This window comes from Protopterus annectens, chromosome 16.part0, assembly GCF_019279795.1.
Source record: "Protopterus annectens isolate FY-2018-M chromosome 16.part0, PAN1.0, whole genome shotgun sequence".
Taxonomy (NCBI): domain Eukaryota; kingdom Metazoa; phylum Chordata; order Ceratodontiformes; family Protopteridae; genus Protopterus; species Protopterus annectens.
In genome coordinates this window covers 293,341,683-293,361,264 of record NC_056750.1, presented here as the reverse complement: position 1 = coordinate 293,361,264, position 19,582 = coordinate 293,341,683, and the positions used below count along the sequence as shown (strand labels likewise).

Here is a 19,582-nt window from a genome sequence, read left to right as displayed (position 1 = left end):
ATGATTACTCGTTACGGCTTATTCTATACAGTTACAGCACTTTTACTGTCTGCTGCATTCTTTTTACTGTATTTTATAGCTACAAACTAATCTGCATGGCTGTACTAAAACGGTCTGCCTCACAGGGCCTGATAAATAAGGTTTTTACTATCATATCATCTCCTTTCGGCTTATCCCGGTTAGGGATTGTCACAGCGGAACAATGGTCTTCAGAACGATTGGCAGTGGAGTTTTACGGTGCATAGTTACCCACCCGACACCCAACCTTCCACAGAAGGCTCACACACTCACACCTAGAGCCAATTGAGAGTGTCTAATCCACCTACAGCATGTCTTTGAGATATGGGAGGAAACCCACGCGACCACAGGGAGGACATACAAACTCTGCAGAGAAGGAACCCCAGCCAAGAATCAACCGGAGAACCTCTTGCTGTGAGGTAGCAATGCTAACCGCTAGCACCACTGCAGTTGCCCACTAGGTTTTTTACGGTCACACTGTTTGTAAATGTTTTCTAGCTAGTTTCACTGTGTGTAAGGTATTAACTGGAAATGTTTTCCATTTTGTAAAACATATGTTTGTTTGTTCCGATTTCCTGTCAAGAAGTGCATCATATAACTGATTTCGTTTCCCTATTGGTATCTTGTTCTTATACTTGGTGACTTTGCAGTTGCCCACCCCTACTGTATATCTGATCTGGGACACTCCTCCCAGTCTAGTGTCATTAGCTTATTCTACCTAATACAGAGAGAACACCTGAGAAGGCCAACGCACTTAGTTTCTTAACCCTGAATTATATTCTGCTCCTCCTTTCTCCATTTCCACTTTACTTTATATATATATATATATATATAAAAAAAAATAAAAAAAACAACTTTGCTAGAATCTCCCTGTGTTCCGACTGTGTGTGCTTCTCGACTGATAGGTATATTTTTTGGCACTTTTTAACTGTTCAGAGTTGAATACAATAATTGAATTCAGTTCAGAATACATTTTGAATAAATTGTATTTATTTAAACTGCATTTGCTTTAATACTGCTACACACTCAAGTGTGCTAGCTTGCACTGCACTTGAATTATCTTTAGAGCTGTTTTAGCTGCTTTTCTGTATAAAAAAAAAAATTCTAAGCTTATTTCCTGCCTTTCCTGTAACTAGTCTAATCCAGATACAGATTTGCTGTATCCAAGACTGTCTGTAAGCTTCTGAGCCCCCCCCCCCCCCCAGCATTTCTGCAGTGGAGGGAAGCCTTCTAGCTTATCAGTGCAAGTGGTAAGCACTAAGTAGCCTATCTACCAAAAAAAGGAGTGGTTTCTGGCCCAGAAATTGCAGTTTATTGGCCGTTTGGACAGTTTTTCTATCCCTTTCAACTTTATAGTTTAAAAACCCGCTTTTGTGCTTTGCCTGCCTTTTCTGCAACTAGTCTAGTCCAGATACAGATTTGCTATATCCAGGACTGAATGTAAGCTTCAGAGCCCCCTAAGCCTTTCTGTGTTGGAAGGAAGCCTTCTAGCTTATCAGTGGGAGTGGTAAGCACTAGGTAGCCTACCTACCACAAGAGGAGTGGTTTCTGGCCCAGAAATTATAGTTTATTGGCCATTTGGGCAGTTGTTACATCGTGTTGAACTTTCTGGTTTATAAGCCGGCATTTGCGCTTGTTTCCCGCCTTTCCTGTAACTAGTCTAGTCCTGGTATAGATTTGCTATATCCAGAACTGTTTGTAAGCTTCTGAGCGGTGCCAAAGTCTGCTCTTCAATTTTTCCCATAGATCTGCTAGTCCTTTCCTCTCCTGCACTTCTACTAGCTTATTAGTCTAGCATTTTACCAGAATACTTGTAGCAATTATTGTAGCCCACAAAAGTGCTGCCAGCACTAAACGTTCTACAAGGAAATGGCTCCAGTACTTTAAAATATTAATGCCCACCCCTCCAGGCATGTCTAAACGTCAGTTCCCTGTGCTTTCTCCTATTAACCTGGGCATCCTGAGGCAATGTAACAACTTCCTCATGTACACTGACAACCCACTCCTCTTACCTCCCAACACTCAGACTTGCGAGAGATGCACTTACATGTCCAAACTGGAAGCCACGCACTCTCCAGCCAAGACCAGAATAGCTGGTCAAGAGGAGAAGGTCAACACTTGCACCACACCACATGGACCACACAGCCCTCCAGAGCACACACCAGCACTGCCTTCACATAAACACAAAACCACATCCCCATCTTCGCAGAGGCTCTCAATAAAAATCTACCCAAACAGCAGAGACCTCCAAGGCAGAAACGCACTCGACCACCACAACACTAATCACGAGATACATAACTCTCCTAAACAGTGTCCCACTCAACCAAAGCCTCTAAGGCAAAACAGCATACCCAACAAACTAGTCACATGTGACTCGATAGTGAGGCACACCGATGTCCCACTCATTAGGCTGAATAAGGAGAAAGTAACAGTCAGCTGCCTGTCAGGTGCCAGGATCTGCCACATAACACACGCACTCAGGTCCCTCAACAACAGGTACAAATATGACTCTGTCATTGTACATGTGGGGTGTGAATGACCCGAGACGTACCTCCCTGGATTACATTAAAAGAGACATGGAGGAGCTCTCAGATTATGTAGCCCAGGCGGGTATGACCCTAGTCCTGAACAGCATCCTACCATCATCCAGAATGATACCACAGTACAAGCAGGAAATGATTGATTGATTTCAACAATTGGCTAAGTTTCTGGTGTAATTCCAAGGGGATCCAGTATCTGTCTGCCTGGGATGACATGACTGACAGACCTTGATGCTTTGCCAGAGATGGGCTGCATCTGTCACCCCTGGGCTTCTGGATACTGGCCAAGGCTCTTGCCACCCCTATAGTGCCTTTTTAGGCGGTGCTCCAAAGACCAAATTTCCACTGTAACAGTTACAAACAAATGCAATCTGAGGGTCATGCTGCACAATGCTAGAAGTCTAAACCTCAAAATGCACTTGCTCGAAGCACTCCTTAAAATGGAGAACATCAACATTTGTGCCATAACAGAGCCCTGGTTCAGGGCAACAGAAAGAACGCCTGCACTACCAAGTTATTACTCATTCCACACCTTTCGGTCCCAGAACTTGGACCGAAACTTCAAAGGCAGTGACGTTTCCATATTCATAAAGGATGCGCACACCTTCAGACTGGTAGCCCAACATAACACATCTGAGACACTTCAGGTGCTGCTAACATTGGGCAAGACAGTGATTCAGGTTGGAGCCTGCTATAGGTCCCCAACCATGTCCCAAGACTCTCACTCCACGTTCCTAAGCACCCTGGAGAATATTAGAGTCCAACCTAACACTCTCATACTTGGCAATGTCAACTACTCTTCCATCAACTGGGAAAACTATTCATGTACCAATACAGTTGGCCAACGTTTCATTGAAATCATTACTTCCAATGCCCTGGACCAGCTCATTCTTACCCCCACTAGAGGTAGCAACATCCTTGACCTGGTAATTACTAACATGGGCGACCGTTGCTCTACACCAATAGTCAACTCCTCCCTGGTTAGATCAAACCACAAACTAAATCACATTGGAAATCCACATCCCTCAAACCCCCCACCCCCCTGCAAAGGTAACCACCATGAAAAACTTCTCCAAAGCTACCTTTGGGCTCCTAAAAACAGAGGTGAATAACTTCACGGTACCTATGCAAATGGAGAATAGTTGCATGACCGCCGAATCATACACCAATGCACAGTACGAACACGTACACAAATGCATGCAACTCGCCATACCAAATAGAACAAAGATGCTCTCCTCCAAAAAAAGGAAGACAATCTGGTGATCCTCTGCAATAAACAAACTCTACAACAGGAGGAGGAAACTGATGCAGAATAAGGTGAAGTCCCAAGACCGGAAAAACTCCCTTACCGACCTCAACAAAAAGTTGAGATCCCTCATCAAATCCTATAAAGCTAGCTATGAAAACAGAATTGCAACAGGTAGTAAACAACCACAAGGGCTTCTATAGTTACATAAAGAATAGCCAAAGCAATACCCAGATTCGCTCTGAGATACTGCACAATGGTACCTCCTATACTGAGCCAACAGATATTGCCAATATACTGGCCGACAGATTCAGTGGCAACTTTACCCCCCCCCCAAAAGGACCAGTCACAATACCAGTAGACTGCCAGGCACCCTGTATTATTGCTGCACAAGTTAAAACAGCACTGTCCAAGGCCAAGAATACAACTTCTATGGGACCTGACAATATCCCTGGCTGTGTTCTACATAAACTACAGAGTAAACTGGCACCTCACCTATGTGCCCTGTTCAATCACAGTCTCACCTCAGGCTTTGTCCCTACCAAATGGCCCACTGCTACAGTCATCCCTCTCCACAAAGGAGGAGAAACTAAAGACTCTGGGAACTATCGCCTCATTAACCTGGAGTCTGATAAGCAAAGCTATGGAACGCATCATCATGGACATAATAAATAAGGATATAGGGAATCTCCAAACTCTGGACAGTTTTGGTTTGTGAAGGGTAGAGCATGCCTGCTCAAATTGGTCAAATTCTTTGAGTCAGTCACCAGAGCTGTGGATGAGGCAAGGTGGTTCCATACAGCCTACCTTGATCTGGCAAAGGCCTCTGATACCATTCCCCACTCAGAAATCATAGAAAAACTCACTAAGCTACGCATCAACCCCTATATCACTAGGTGGGTTGCAAACTGGCTCACAGGTAGAACCTACAGTGTGAAAGTAGCTGATACTAAGTCAGACTGCCGACCAGTCATAAGTGGAATCCCACAAGGTTCGGTCCTGGATCCCCTCCTGTTTGGTATCTACTTCTCTGAAGTCCAGGCCAACAAGAAGGGACTCTGGCTGACAAAGTTCACAGACAATTGCAAGTTGGGAGCCATTACTAACACTCCAAGTGATGTTGACATCCTACAAAAAGGCCTCACAGAGACCAACGGCTGGTGTCAAAACCACGGCCTTAAACTCCATGCCAAAAAATGTGTCATCACCCCCTTTGGGAAAAACCCAGTTCCCATGAATTACCACATCGATGGTAGTCCACTGAACACAGAAGGAGTTATAAGAGATTTGGGATCACAGGTTGACAGCAACCTCTCTTAACCACCACATTGCCATTGTGGTCAGAAAGTCCTTTTATGTGGCATATTTCATTACCAAGGGTTTTGCATCCAGGAAGAAAGTGGGCATTGTTTCCTTTATTAGGCCAATCATTGAGTACAATGCCCAGTTTTGTATCTCACTAAACACCTGCAACAACTGGAGAGACCTCAAAAGTATCTCACAGAGAGGATCCTAGGCCTTAAACATTTGTCTTATACGGACAGACTAAAAACTCCAACTATTCTCTGTCTCATATCACCTACTTACAGGCGATCTCTGCTCGACTTACAAAGCCATGTCTGACCCAGCTCTGTTAGAAATGCTACATCTAAAGAAATCCCAATCCCTCCGCATCACATGCTCCGGAGACCTCCGCCTCATTATCACAAACAACCGAACATGCTGGAGGGACAGGTGCATAACCCAGACACTGCCAATGCTATGGAATAGACTTCCCATACATGTCAAGCAGAGCACTTCACTGGCCCTCAAGAGGAATCTTGAGTGAAGGGGAAATAAAAATTTCACCCCAGGGATCACTCTAGTGGCGGCTTTACTAGACAAAGGCAATGGGAACTAAGGTCAGGTGGCACGATGCCAGAGTAATCCTATGGGCTAGGCTCGTAAAGGCTCCAAGGCCATTAGCCTACACCTATGAACTTACGTGTCCGCATTTTGACACTGGTGGTTACTGCTTATGATGCATCATGTGACTGAGGGAGGTAACTTTTAAAATTCATTCTTTGTAGTTTTGAAAAAGTCCTTAGTAGACAAGCCTTTACATGCAGTTCATTTTGTAAAAGAACTATGCAAGACAATTTACTAAACTAGCTGTAAACCCAAGAGAAACTGAAAATTGAGATAAAAAAGGAAAATAGTGTAATGGGTTAGCAGTTTTATGTTTTTAGGAGGGGTGTGGCAACAGAGGAGTGAAGTCTGAATAAGGTCAAAGCTACAATAATAGATGCTGCAGTCAAATGGCATAGAGTGTCAAGAGTTGTGTGATACAGGAAAATGTCAAAGAAGCTGAAAAGAAAGTTGTACAAAACAGTAGTGTGTACCAGTATTACTGTAAGGTACAGAAACCCAGAGAGCAAAGGCAGAGCAAGGAAGCTGGAGTTGATGGAAATGAAGTGCCGAAGACGGGTGATAGGATGTACACTATGACAAGGATGAAGAAATAACGGACTTCATAGCAGATATCCAAATAGCTTCAACTGCAAAGATATTTGGCACAGACTGGGTGAAACACATTAAACACTATGTTAGATACCTGGATGATATATGTTTGTTATGGCATGGAACAGAGGTGGATTTTCAGAAATTTGTAAATTACATTAACTCCACCACTTCCTTTTTGACCTTTACACACTCGGTCAGTAACACTAGTTTGAACTATCTAGATGTAACTATAATCAAGGATTTCACCAATGGCAAGTTTGCTTCAAGAGTATACAGGAAACCCACATATTCTAATTCTTACCTACACTTTAGCAGTAGTCATCCTTTCTATCAAAAGAAAGGAATTATCAAAGGGCAACTAATCCGTGCTTCTAGAATGTGTAGCACTGCGCAATACTTCTCAAACGAGGTTAGCTTTTTAGAAGAGAAATTTTGTGAAAGGGGCTACCCGGCCAAACTAATCAAGAATTTGGTCATGGAAATTTCCGCATGTAGAGAAGAAAAACACCCACCACTTTTAGGATGCATGTTACCGCAAGTGGATAACTTGCATAAGAACACCCAGCAGCTAGAACAAACTAGTTACATACACACATTTTCCAGCAATTCTGACCCGATAGAGGAAACAATAACAAGGTATTGGCCAGTTCTTACATTGCATGATGATTTTTCAACAAAGGTTCCAACTAAACCCACATTCGTTAGACGCAGGGGTACTAACATGAAAGAGCTATTTGAAGGAAAAGAAATTACGAATACCACTGGTAGTAGATCCAAGAAAGGAACTTATAAATGTGGAATGTGCAAACAATGCACTGCTATGTTGAATGATCATAGTATATACATCCCATCTAGAAAATATCTATTCCGGTCTAATGGGTATTTTAACTGCAATGCAAAATATGTTGTATATTTAGGCTCATGTATAAAATGTCAAAGTTTCTATATTGGGAAAACAGAAAGGACTCTAAAGAGAAGAATGTATGAGCACTTCTACGATATTTCCAAGAAAAAAGAGACCAATGCTTTTCATAAACACTCTTTGTCCTGCCCAGATATGGAAATCAAGTTCATTGTGTTAGACCAGATAACACCCGACAAGAGAGGGGGTGACTGGGAGACTAAATTGGAATATAGGGAGCTTATATGGCAACTAAGACTGGATGCAGCTAAATGGCCAGGGTTAAATGACTACACAAATTTAAGTAGTGTTTTAAAACTAAGAAGAGCTAAGTTACAGCATTTAGTAAGAGATTATCAACATTACTTATTTGTATCAAATTATTTGTATTTTATATTTATATTTATTCTAAGTATAGGGAATATAATGTAATACTTGATTATTATTTTTATTTTTAATTCTTGCATTTTTAACATTTGATTTTTATCTATTACTATTTATTACTCACATCATTTATTCGTGGTACCCCATTGTAATATTTATTGCACACTAAACAGTGTTATAAGAATCAATCACTACACATGTGGTTTCATGGGACATTAACATATAACAATATTTATTTATTTATACATGAATGCTTTGTGATTATCAAATGACATATCTTTTAAATAACATATTTTTTTAACTACAACATATTTAACAAAAGGTATTTTATTTAGGATTTTATGTATTTCATGCAACACCTTGCTCTTTAATTTTAAATTGGTCACCAATTAATTTTAATTGTAACTTGACTGGTTTTAATTAATGAAGCACATGATCTCATTAAGAGACTTACAAATAAGGTTGTTCTGCCCTGCATTTTTATCTTGATAAAGCTCAGTACTGCACTGAGCGAAAGCGCTTGAGTGAAGGATTTGGAGAAATTTATGTTGTGTGTTTGAGAGAAGGACTTGGAGAAATTAATGTTGTGTTTGAATAAACTTTTTGTGGAGATCACCTTTGGCTTCATTGCTGTTTCTTGCTGCTCTTCGCTGCCTTGGATTATACTTTTCAACTGCAAAGATAAACAAAGAGAACAGGAAACAGTGCTGCTGGCACTTGTACAGGATAGGAGAAGAAATCTGATAAAGATTTCAGACAGACAGAAGGCAAGAGAAAATGAAGTCATCCAGCAGACAGAAATGGAGTGTGAGACAGAAAACCTGAGACAGTAAGGCATAACTACTGAAGAAGTTAGAAAAGTAGCAGCAGATTGAGGGAACTAGTGACAACTGATGCGACACCCCAAGTAGAAAGTGGGAAAAGGAGAGTTGATGATGGTGATTTACTGAAGCAACGGTCGAGAAAATTGTATACATAAAAATGGATGCAATTAATTTACCAGTAACTAAATACCTAAAGGCAGTAACCATATGAATACATCTCCAAAACATGTATCCCTTTAAGTGACTGTAAGTCATTTAGTACTGCTGGTCAGCTACAGCACAGTTCACTAAAGTATTTTCAAGCAGAGTTTGAAGGTTTCAAACTGTAATTTCTACTGCACTTTAAATAAAACTTTTATTAGTGTTCTGCATTCAACTTTCACGTTACATAACACAAGTTATTCTTAATAAACCTGTTTACGCCACAATAACGTACGCTTCTTCAAAGAGCTTACTATCAAACTCCAAGGATGAACTACCAAACCTCTCCAATACACCAGTCGTCGTCATAAATGTCAACAACTCATCAAAGATCCATCCAACTGCAACCCCCTACGAAACAACTCTCATAAGAAATCCCACCTACAGACATCCACGAACAGCAAAACACAACAAAGCTGTCCTCACTTCCTATCACTAGACTCAGACTTGCTCTCCCATGACAGCCAATATTGCTCACCTGTCCCACTAGCAAGACTCAGCAGTCACTTTCCCACAAATACTCAAGTTAGATCATGTGTCTTAATTACTTTCAGTGCTGCTGAACTCTTCAGAAAAAAAGCGCAAACAATCCTATGTAAAAAGCCCCAAACTACGTACAGTTTTAACTTCACGGGCTCCCCTACCCCCCCAAGCAATAGTAACAGGGCCGCGGGTCCCAATCCCCGAATTTGTTAACTCCCCACATAACACAGAAGCTCTAAAAGACACAGCACATTTCATCAAACAGCACAAGGGGCACATTCAGGCTTACAAAATTGAGTCGATCACCATAACTCACCCTACTGTACACACCCGTCCAATTAGACTAGCTCACGGGTTTGATTACAATCCTGTTGAATATTCCGTAACTACCAATAGCGCCTAACACCGGAAGCACCAGTACAACATTCAGCCTGTGTCCCTGCAGTTCTCAGGTTTCTGCCACGTCCGCACACACTTCCCGGCTCCAAAGACCCCGGATGTTACATCCGAACGTCAAAGACCAGGATGTTGCAATTGCGCATTTCCATTTTCTACTTTACATTTTATTGTTTAGAATTGATGTTAGGTGGAGTATACGTATGTTAAGTTTATCGTTGTGTAATGTACTAGGAACGATTGTTTTAGCTGCTACTGTTCTTTGTTATTTAAATTAATAAGAAAATATGGTTTTGTATTAGAACAGTACCTCGCACGATGCGCAGTAACAAATCCTGCCCTAACCACGCCTCCAGGCAGACAATTCCTGTGGCGGGCTGTTGAATCTGTATGAATATTCATTCCTGTGGCGAACTGTACAGGCATGGAAAGTAGGCAATACAGGGGTGGCGTTCTGTTTGAAATACACCAGCTGATGGCAGCAGGCTAGGGGAATGAGAAATAAAGTAAAAGCAAATCATGAATTAATGCGAAGAAATGTGTACAGTAAGCACCTTAAACAGCACAGAAAGACCGGAGCAGTAATCATATCTTTCAACGTCTTACTGCAAGAAATCTGGACAAAGTCCAACAAAATGGGAAGACAAATGCCCAAAAATAGGAACACATTTTAAATATTTGTCTTATAAACTTAGAAAGTTGTTAGAATAACAGGATTTGTGTTAACATGCATTTTTTCTGAAGGATATGAAGTCTGAAAATCAAATACATGCCATTTATTTAGTGACTTTAATTCTTAGATTATGCCAGTGATTTGTCCAAAAAAAACCGTAATTTTTAAGATGGAACAATCCAAAATTTTGAGGCAAAAATCTGTACAGCTAAGAGGTATGAAGGTTAGTCTTTGTGTACCTTCTTCCTCAAAGTAGTGCCAGAGTTGGTATATTGAAGTAGCGTGGGGGTGCAGGGGGGCTTGCCCCCTGCAAAAGCAAAGAGAAAAAGTAATAATTATTTTGCGGCTAAGTTTGCATTTGATAGCCTTAGTAACATGGAACTGGCTTATTTAATAAAGGCTGCTTTACAGGGTTGAAGTTGGTGTCGTGCGTGAACATTAAACAGGTTACAGGAATACATGCATAAATTCACATGCAAATTACCATTCCTGTCAGCGACTGCTTCCAAGCCCATTTCCCATGTCAATCACTAGCAACATGCCCACATCTGCGCAGAACTAAACGCTCTAATACAAAACCGAAAATATTATTAAAATTATTCGATCACATGTTGGCATTAGGTTATGATCCTCTTGGCAATGTTTTACATCAGTATACCCCCGCCCCCGATCAGCAGTAACAAGGTCCGCCCATACCCCGTCCAGTCTGCACATAGACTTTTTTTTTCACTATACTTGAATAAACACAAAGACAGTTCAGTAATCCGCATAAATATTCTCATCCGGTATTTCCGGCATGCGGTAAATATTCAAAGGGGAAAATGTTATGTTTTTTTTCCTACTAACAGGGACAAAACCAAAAGCATTCTTGTCACTTAAAATGAAGAACGGTCATCGCAATGAAATATGCAGAGTTCACTAAAGGAGAACGGTCATTCTCAATAGTATCTCTAACTACATGGTTCTTACACTTGTTTATGTTAAATTTGTAGGTTTTGCATACTAGTTAAAGGTTACTTAAACAAGACTTGATGGTAGCAGCATGAAAGCAGCATTCACCGCAGTTTCTAACCAAAATTCAAGATACGGTGTTTCATTAGGAAAGACTACTTCCAAATGTAATTCTAAGCAGAACTGTAAAGCAGATCTGGAAATACAGTAGTTGGCAAGGTATCTAATACAGGCAAGCAACTATTCTTTTGTATCACTCTAAATGGAAACAAGTACTGTTAAAATGTTACCAGGGATAACAATAGTCATAACACTCAACCTTATAAAATTACAACTCGTAGTACTCTTCTTCTAAACCTTCAAAATCAAAGGAGAAGTTTAGTGCTTTGTTTTACTTTCTTAAGCCACCCATTTGTGAGCTAGAATACCATCCCTTGTATTTGGCATGTGAAATAAATAGCTTTGAATCCACATGTTTAGTTTACATTGTGGTGTCTAATGCTTTATTTTGGAGTTTTGTGGATTTTAATAGACTGTATAATTGCCAAAACATGCAGATAGCCTAACATACTGTTTGCAAACGCATGGTTTTCTGGCAAGCTGATACTGTAGCTCAAAATACTACTTTCTTTTTCCCTGCATATCTACTTTTGACACTCACCCCCAACCTGCAGGACACACAGGAAGTGGGAGGGAGCTAGCACTTCAGTCATCTTACATGAACATCTACTTTTATGGTGTTCTCATACCACTCTACTGTGGCCTTCATACAGATCACGGCTGCAGTAGGATTTTTGACATGGAGCAACTCCCCACACCTATATCAGGAATAAGCAAGATAAACTGATAGCTGTCACATCCGTTTCTCTAGAGGAGCATTTGTAAGATTGTGACCAAATCCTACTCAGTTCCTGGATTGACGATCTGGTTTGTAATGTTTAGAGAATGAATGACTAGATGGATGGAGGTTCACACTGCTGCCTCAGAAATACTTCCGAGCCAAGGCATGATGAAAAAGCAGCAGACAGAGGTTGCCTGGGGAAGTGTGCTCTAAATGTGTTCCTGTATTGTCTCCCATGTTCCTCGTAATGAAACAAAATACGACTCACTGGCATTCTGCAAACAGTTTACTTTGAAAACACTTTACCTTATTTTCCTGTGCTGAAAGCCACTAACAGCTTCTCTGTCTGCCTGAAATTTTATTTATTTATTTATTTGCTGTTTGTTTACCAGGATAGTCCATTGGGCCAGAAATGAGCCCATTTTCAATGGAGGCCTGGGGAGAAAAGCTCCTAATCCAGTTTTACAACACAATGTACAGTTTTACAGTATAAGACATCAGTTTTTCGTTATACATAGTTTGTAATAAAAATCCACAACAGTTTGTAACTTATATACAGATTTAACTGAGGTAATTAAAAGTAAGTTTGTTGCTTTTACCTAGTTTATAGTATGAAATAATACACATTCTCAGTATACTAAGGATCTAAGATTTACGGACTAGAAATAGTGAGAGTTTAAAGGAATGTACATTAATGGAGAGTAAATAAGTAAGAGCTGATAGCAGGAGTTGAGGAGGAAAGGATCTTACAAGTGCAGATGTGGGATAAGCTAGAGAATTCAGAGGAAAAAGAGAAAATATATAGTGGAGCTGAGAGCTAGGATGAAGTGGAATGAATGTAGAGTAGGAATGTAGTGAAAGAAATTTTTTTTATCATGTAATGGGAGTACCTGTGCTGTCTGTGAATATCCAACACATGAAGGATTTTCTCCCTGTAGTTTATGGTTGTAGGAGAATAAACTTTAAAATCAAAGGAGAAGTTTAGGGCTTTGTTTTACTTTCTTTTAAATTTACAAACTTTTTGTAATCTGTTTTGACAAAACGTGCAGATATCCTACACATACTGTTTGCAAACACATGGTTTTCTGGCGAGCTGATACTGTGCTCACAAATATTACTTTTTTTTCCCCTGCACTTTTTCAGGGGGGCCTGCCCCCCATATACATAAATAGAAAATTATAAATAGAAATGGAAATATACCAACTCCGAGATCGTACTACTATGAGGAAGAGAGTAAACTGCATTAGACAATGAATATCCATGATGTCACAGGCAAATTTGCAAGGCAGGTCAATCATGCATCATTAGCATGCTACATCACAGCAATTAGGCATGTCAATCAATCTGCCCATGCCCATTCCTGTGCAAAATGGCCGGGGGTACCGTTGTAAAACATCGGCATCCACTTTTTAAGAGTAGTGTAATGTCTTAACCCACCAGATGCATAGTAGCAAGCCCCACCCAAACCCCATCCAACACCCATCAGCAGGATGACCTTACAGTACAGTCATGAATAAACATTTCCTGTGTTTTTCATTCACACAAATATTCACTGGGATCAGCAAGCACATACTGCGGACATGTTTAGTCACTGAAAATTCAAAGAAATTCACTAAAAAAAAGTCACTAAACAGTTAAATTACTGCACTCCCTTAATGACCGAATACAGAACTTTAGTTGTGCACTTTCTTATGTAATATTAGACACTACAGAGGAATCATTTTTATGGCTTACAGCCATTACAATCCAGTAATAACACAGTACAGTTTGCAACTACAAACAGGTTGCGCAGAGTAGGAGCATTTCAGCCAGTCATTGCAAAAGAAGTTTAAAAAAAAATGAAACAGATTACACTTTGGAGCTAGACATGTGTGTGGCAATTTAGCAAAACTTGCATTCTTGTTATTTACATGATCCAGCCGCATCAAGTCATTATTCAAAAATGCATGCAACTGCTACTGAGAACTCAGTGATGTAGTGCAGAATACAGGAATAATACTGTGACTCTGCATTCCCCTCATTAACTAATATCGAAAACTGTAACTGTGTACTCAAAACACATGAAAGTGTAAGTCAGCACTCCCTTACATTAATTACAAATCAAACTTTCACTGTGCACTCACTGAGTTATTATCAGTTTCCTTACCTGAAGCAGCAAGTCATTCACCAGAAATGAGCAAAGATGAGGCAATGGAGAACCATTTCTTTAGTGATCTCTATTTAATATCTCTTGTAATACATAACACAACCAGACCCATTTCCCCAAGAAGTAAAAAATTCAGAAAGCACAAAGGAACAGAACCAATACTATCAGATGAATAGCATATTACAATAATTGTATAACATTAAGCTTTTGCATACACTCCAACAAAAGAATAACAACAGTCAAAGAAGCTAATTTTCCTTGTCTGATCCAGTGTCCAGGGGGTCCATATGACTTTCAAGTCCCAGATCTGAATCTTCTTCATTTCTGGACTCACCACCCTCCCTGCACTGAGCTTCTTGGTATTCTCTGATGTGAGCAAGTAAGTTGATAAATAAATCATCAAAATCTTTTCCGTATTTGCTTCGCCACATGTACTCGTCTAAATAACTGGGCATCAACATTGTTCTGTTCATGGCCTTAAACTGTCTCTTACAAATTGACCACATCCTTTCCACAGCATTGGTATGTGCACCTGACAGTGTGTCCACAAAATTTCTCCTGTGATTCACTGAAAGGTACTTGTAATGCATCCCTAATATGTCTTCAATGCCCTGGTAAGCTGCCCACTGATCCGAAATAATTGTTGTTCCTGGCAAAACATGTCGTTGGATAATTGGTAATAATGTGGCTGCATCTCGTCTATCCACAAAGGTAAGGTAACCTTTTTTCTCTGAGAAGTCATAGATTCCAAAGACCCACCTGTCCTGTTTTGCCAGTTTTCTCCCACGGTTATACTTGGCACGTATTTGAAGGCTTTCATCAATTTGTACTTCCCTTCCAGGACCCCCCAGTAACATAGGGTCCTGGAGAAGTTTCCAACTGCAGACGTTTCTTATAAACTGATACCAATCCACAACAGATTTAGCAGAAACCCCAAGGTGGTCTGCAGCCATTCGGACAGGGAACTTTCTAAGCCAACAGTACAGTAGCCTCACAAGTGATTGTAGAGGCAATCTACTTTTCTTAAAAAATGTTCCAGTCAGCAGTCCACTTTTACGCCTGCATTTCTTTGCTCGACATTTCCACAGAAAGGTAGATTTGTGAGCTGCAAGGGAAGCCTTGCAGCCACACTTAAGGCAGTTCTTCTCCTGAGGTAGAATCCCAAAGGATTGCAAGAATGATATCACTGTCATCAATGATGAAGTGATTTCGTGCATGTAGCTATCCTTGAATCTGGGCATTTCAACAGAAGTGGTAAAGCAGCAGTTCCAGGCCAGTTGTCTGCTATTGTAAAAGTAACAGAACAAAGCCGCAATCTTGTTGTGCAGTGTTCCTTAATTGTTTACGACAGCGTACGTTATTTTGCGGCCAAAGCAAAAATTGTATGTATGAAGGCCGGATCTGATTGGAGGATTGATGTTACGAAGCGACTGAGTTTTCTTGGCTTGTGAGTTTTGGATTGTTTATAGTATTGCTATGGCGGCAACGGGCAACCTTCGTGCTCAGGTTGCCCTTCTTTTGAAAAGCGACAATGGAAGGGTTGTAGTAAGGCCCCATTTACCTTTGGTTTTAGCGAATAAAGTGGCAAACCGTAAAGAACATCTAGGAGGTAAGGACGTGAATGTTGCTCTTGAACAGGTATGCTGTTTCCTATGATGAAATGGTTGAAGTTGCAGGGCACACATTTTTTTATAGTAAGTTATAAGTGACAGTGCCAACAGCATATCTTTTTAGTAAGAGGTGAATGGTTTGGCTGAAATCCGTTTATAACAAGTTATGGGGATGAAACGGTGTACTTATAGCATTGCTGGGAGCGCTCAAGTATGTATTTTAAAGTATGGTGTTTACAGATCTTTCTGCATTATATTAGTTATAGTTTACAAGGTTGTGTTCTAGTTGGTACTTTGATGTTCTGACTAATTTAAAATATGGTTTCAGTTGGTGTACTTTCCAGTCTAAGCGCCGGCTAAATATGACAGTCATTTAGCCAGATGGTTTTCAGAATTATCTGCGACTGGAGTTGTTATAATTTTAATTTCTTTATGAATTCCTTATGTTAGTGCTATAGATGTAATTGGACAGATGTTTGGTTATTGTGTACTTTTAATACACCTTCATGCCCAGTAGCATACCCTGCCCACATCGCAGGTAACCAAGCCTATAGGGACGCTGGCAACGAATCATAAACACAGCGTTTTTCATGAGTTGTTTATAAACTGAAGATTTGTTAGGAAGTGTCAGTAATTAAAATGTTAACCTACTCACTTCTGTGAGTTTTTGTAAAATCTCACGTATCACCTTCTTAATGGTAGAATAGGATGTAATCCTACTGGGTGGCATTATTTATGACCTACTGGGTGGCATTATTTATGATAAAGATAGATAGATAGTATGTCTGTATATCACACGCGTTTACATTTGCGTGCCTGAAGTGAATCTGATATCCAAGACATATTTTTTTACCCCAGAACTGCCCCCTGTACTTAATGGACAGAGGTTGCTCCTAAATGTTCCTCATATTACCTATGGGGTGATCCCAGTTATTCTCGTTTAGGAGTATTCTATACTTACGTTTTTATTTATTATTTCTGCTTATAATCCTCTTCTTGAATGGGCAAGGCCAGTCACTGACCAAATGGTGTAGGTGAATTCAAGCACAAAAAAGGGAAATTGGCTAGACTTTAAATGGCCCGGCCGCAAGGGCAGCTTGCCTAGTAGGCAACAGTGGAGAATACGGACCGTAATAAATGCAAACCCATAATACGGGGTGATCTGGACAAGCAAAGTCTAGTGTTCTCCGTTGTAAACTGAAACTGTTTCTGCCACTTAGTATGATAAAAATAAAAGGCTTTTAATAATTGAGCATATTTCTAGGCATTTGACATTTAATTAGAAAAAATATCAAAGGCAGCAATCTACTTAACACCGAATGCATGATGAGACCTTGGGACCCAGGTGGACGGTAGTCTCTCCTTTGATAGTCGCATCACCACAGTAGTCAGGAAGTCCTTCTGTGTGGCACACCTCATCATCATAGCCGGCCTTGGGCATAGGCCAACTAGGTGGCCGCCTAGGGCGCCACTCTAGTAGAGGCACTTTTCCAGTATTTATTTGGTGTAGGTAGACCAGGATGGGGGCACCTGGTGGTGTGGTGGGGGCACCGTGGAGCCCTTCTGCCCAGGGCACCAGTTGATCTAAGGCCACTCCTGCTCATCATAAAAGGGTTCTCATCCAGGAAAAAAGAGGTCATTGTTCCCCTCTACTCGACACTCCTTAGACCCATAATAGAATACACCGCCCCTTTTGGAATGTACCTCACAAGACATCTGCAGCAGCTGGAAAGGCCACAGAAGTACCTCACAAAGAGGATTACTGGCCTGAAACAAATGCCCTTCACTGACAGCCTCAAAAAAACTCCAGCTTTACTCCATAGCATATCGCCTACTTCGAGGTGATCTCTGCCTAACATATAAAGCTATGTCAAACCCAGAGCTGTTGGACATGCTACACCTAAAGAAATCCCAATCCCTCCGAGCTACACGCTCTAGGGACCTAAACCTTGTCACCACAATAAACAGGACATGCTGGAGGGATAGATTCCTGTCCCAGAGACTTCCCATACTCTGGAACAGGCTACCCATCTATGTCAAGCAAAGTTCTTCATTAGCACTCTTCAAGAAAAATCTTGATGAGTGGATGGGAAATAGGAAATACACCCCCGAGGATCACTTCTGTGTCTCTGCTTGATAGTGGCACAGGAAAATAACTTTCTTGGGTGGCGCAAGCTAGGGAAGCTTGTTGGCTAGGCTTACGTAGGCCCTTGGGCCGATAGCCTAGTACCTACCTATGAACACTGAATGCTTAATATGCTCTTGAAATGTAGAGCAGTGAGGAACATAGACTTTAAGACACCAAATGAGGAACGTTCCTTATAATGAGGTCACTTGCGGGGTATGACTAACAATGAGTTTTCTACACCTTATTTTTAGCTTTGCCTTTGTTTATTGAGCAAAGAAGTTGAGAGCTGTGGCTGAGATGATATGCAGCAGCTCTTAGATGTTACACTACTGCCGTAATGCTCTCAGAACTAGGAAGCAACACTGGTGTGGTCCAGTGTTCTCCATGATCGCCACGTAGTACTTATCTATGAACCAATTTAGGAAGATTGTCTAGATCTGTAGAAATGTGTATAGATATCAGTCTATAGAGATGTGTAAGTAGGTCTATATAAAGATGTGTATAGCCAGATAACTAGATGGAGCTAGATGTGTATTGTTTTATTTTGTTTTGTTTATTGTTTGCTTACCAGGAAAGTCCAACTGTGAACAAGTCTCATTTTCAGAGGAGGCCTGTAGAGAAACTCCACATAAAGTACATTATTTACAGTGAACCACAATACCATTAAATATTTTAAGCATTGTTTTGCAAGTAGTATTGAGACAAATATTAAAGACTGTTCCATACACTTTGGAAGTTATATTTTTACACAAGTTAAAATATGTTGACATGTAATAGCCGGAGATGACAAGAGCAATGATAATGCGCACAGATTCAGTATTTGTATATTGACTAATACGCAGGGTGTCACTAGAGTAGGAACAGAAAATAGAGGGGGGGGGTGGGGGACTATAAGCAGAAATACTAAAGAAAAACACGTAGAAAGTGTTCCGATAGTGGAGAGGTTGAGAACCTATAGTAAGATGATAAGGTGAGTAAGCAGGTGTTAGTAGGAGACTATTATCGATAGATATCTATATATCACTCACATTTATATATGCATGTATGTTTGAAGTGAATCTGACATACAGGATAAGGATGTAGTATTAATTCTGAATTACCAAAAAAAGGTGTAAAAGTGGAAGAGGAACACAATTGAAAGGAAATATCCACTTCTGGAGCCAATATACTACAACCCAGAAAATATTTATTTTTAAAAACACAAAAAAATAAATGATATCCACAAAGATAATCCACAATAGTCAAGCGCTTTCGTCAGATGACTTCTTCAGAACAAAATTCCATGGTCTCATCTCATTTTATACTTGTTGGTAATGACTCTGATTAATTAACATTTAAAGTGGCACTGTAAAATACACATTGTTATATACACATATAAAACAAAGGTATTATTTAAAAACAACTATAAATATTAAAACTAAAACTAGTATGTTACAGCTTTGTAGCTCTGAACCTGAGTTCAGGTTTAATACTGATGGTATCAGTATCATTTCCTTGGCTGAAAAAAGGCTACTTTATGAATTAAGAGATGACCCGAACACTAGGTTTATGAAGCCAGATAAGGGTTGGGGGTATGGTTATCACATATACAGAAGATTATAATAATAAAATAACATGTATGTTAAATGATGCATCTAAATAAGAAGTGGCATCTAGGAATGAAATTCATCTTTGTTATAGGAAAATTAAACTTGTATTGGAAGACTCCCTTTATCAAGGGGTTATTAACGAAGAGGTT

At 40.2% G+C, this 19,582-nt stretch overlaps 1 protein-coding gene and 1 long non-coding RNA gene across 2 annotated transcripts in view; one reads left to right on the top strand and one right to left on the bottom strand.

Annotated features, from left to right (window-relative positions):
* Positions 1-1,115: 1,115 nt before the first annotated feature.
* Positions 1,116-9,617, bottom strand: LOC122790328. The gene is made up of 3 exons (XR_006362990.1): positions 9,416-9,617; positions 3,812-3,814; positions 1,116-1,135 (listed from the first exon to the last, which is right to left on the bottom strand). It is a non-coding gene; the product is annotated as an uncharacterized LOC122790328 (long non-coding RNA).
* A 5,868-nt stretch (positions 9,618-15,485) lies between these two features.
* The window catches only part of LOC122790932 (coiled-coil-helix-coiled-coil-helix domain-containing protein 1-like), an 81,089-nt gene continuing 76,992 nt past the window's right edge, over positions 15,486-19,582 (top strand). The window contains exon 1 of the mRNA XM_044058633.1: positions 15,486-15,715. Coding sequence (XP_043914568.1) covers positions 15,583-15,715 — 133 coding nt within the window. The 5' untranslated portion in view covers positions 15,486-15,582. The remainder of the gene's footprint in view (positions 15,716-19,582) is intronic.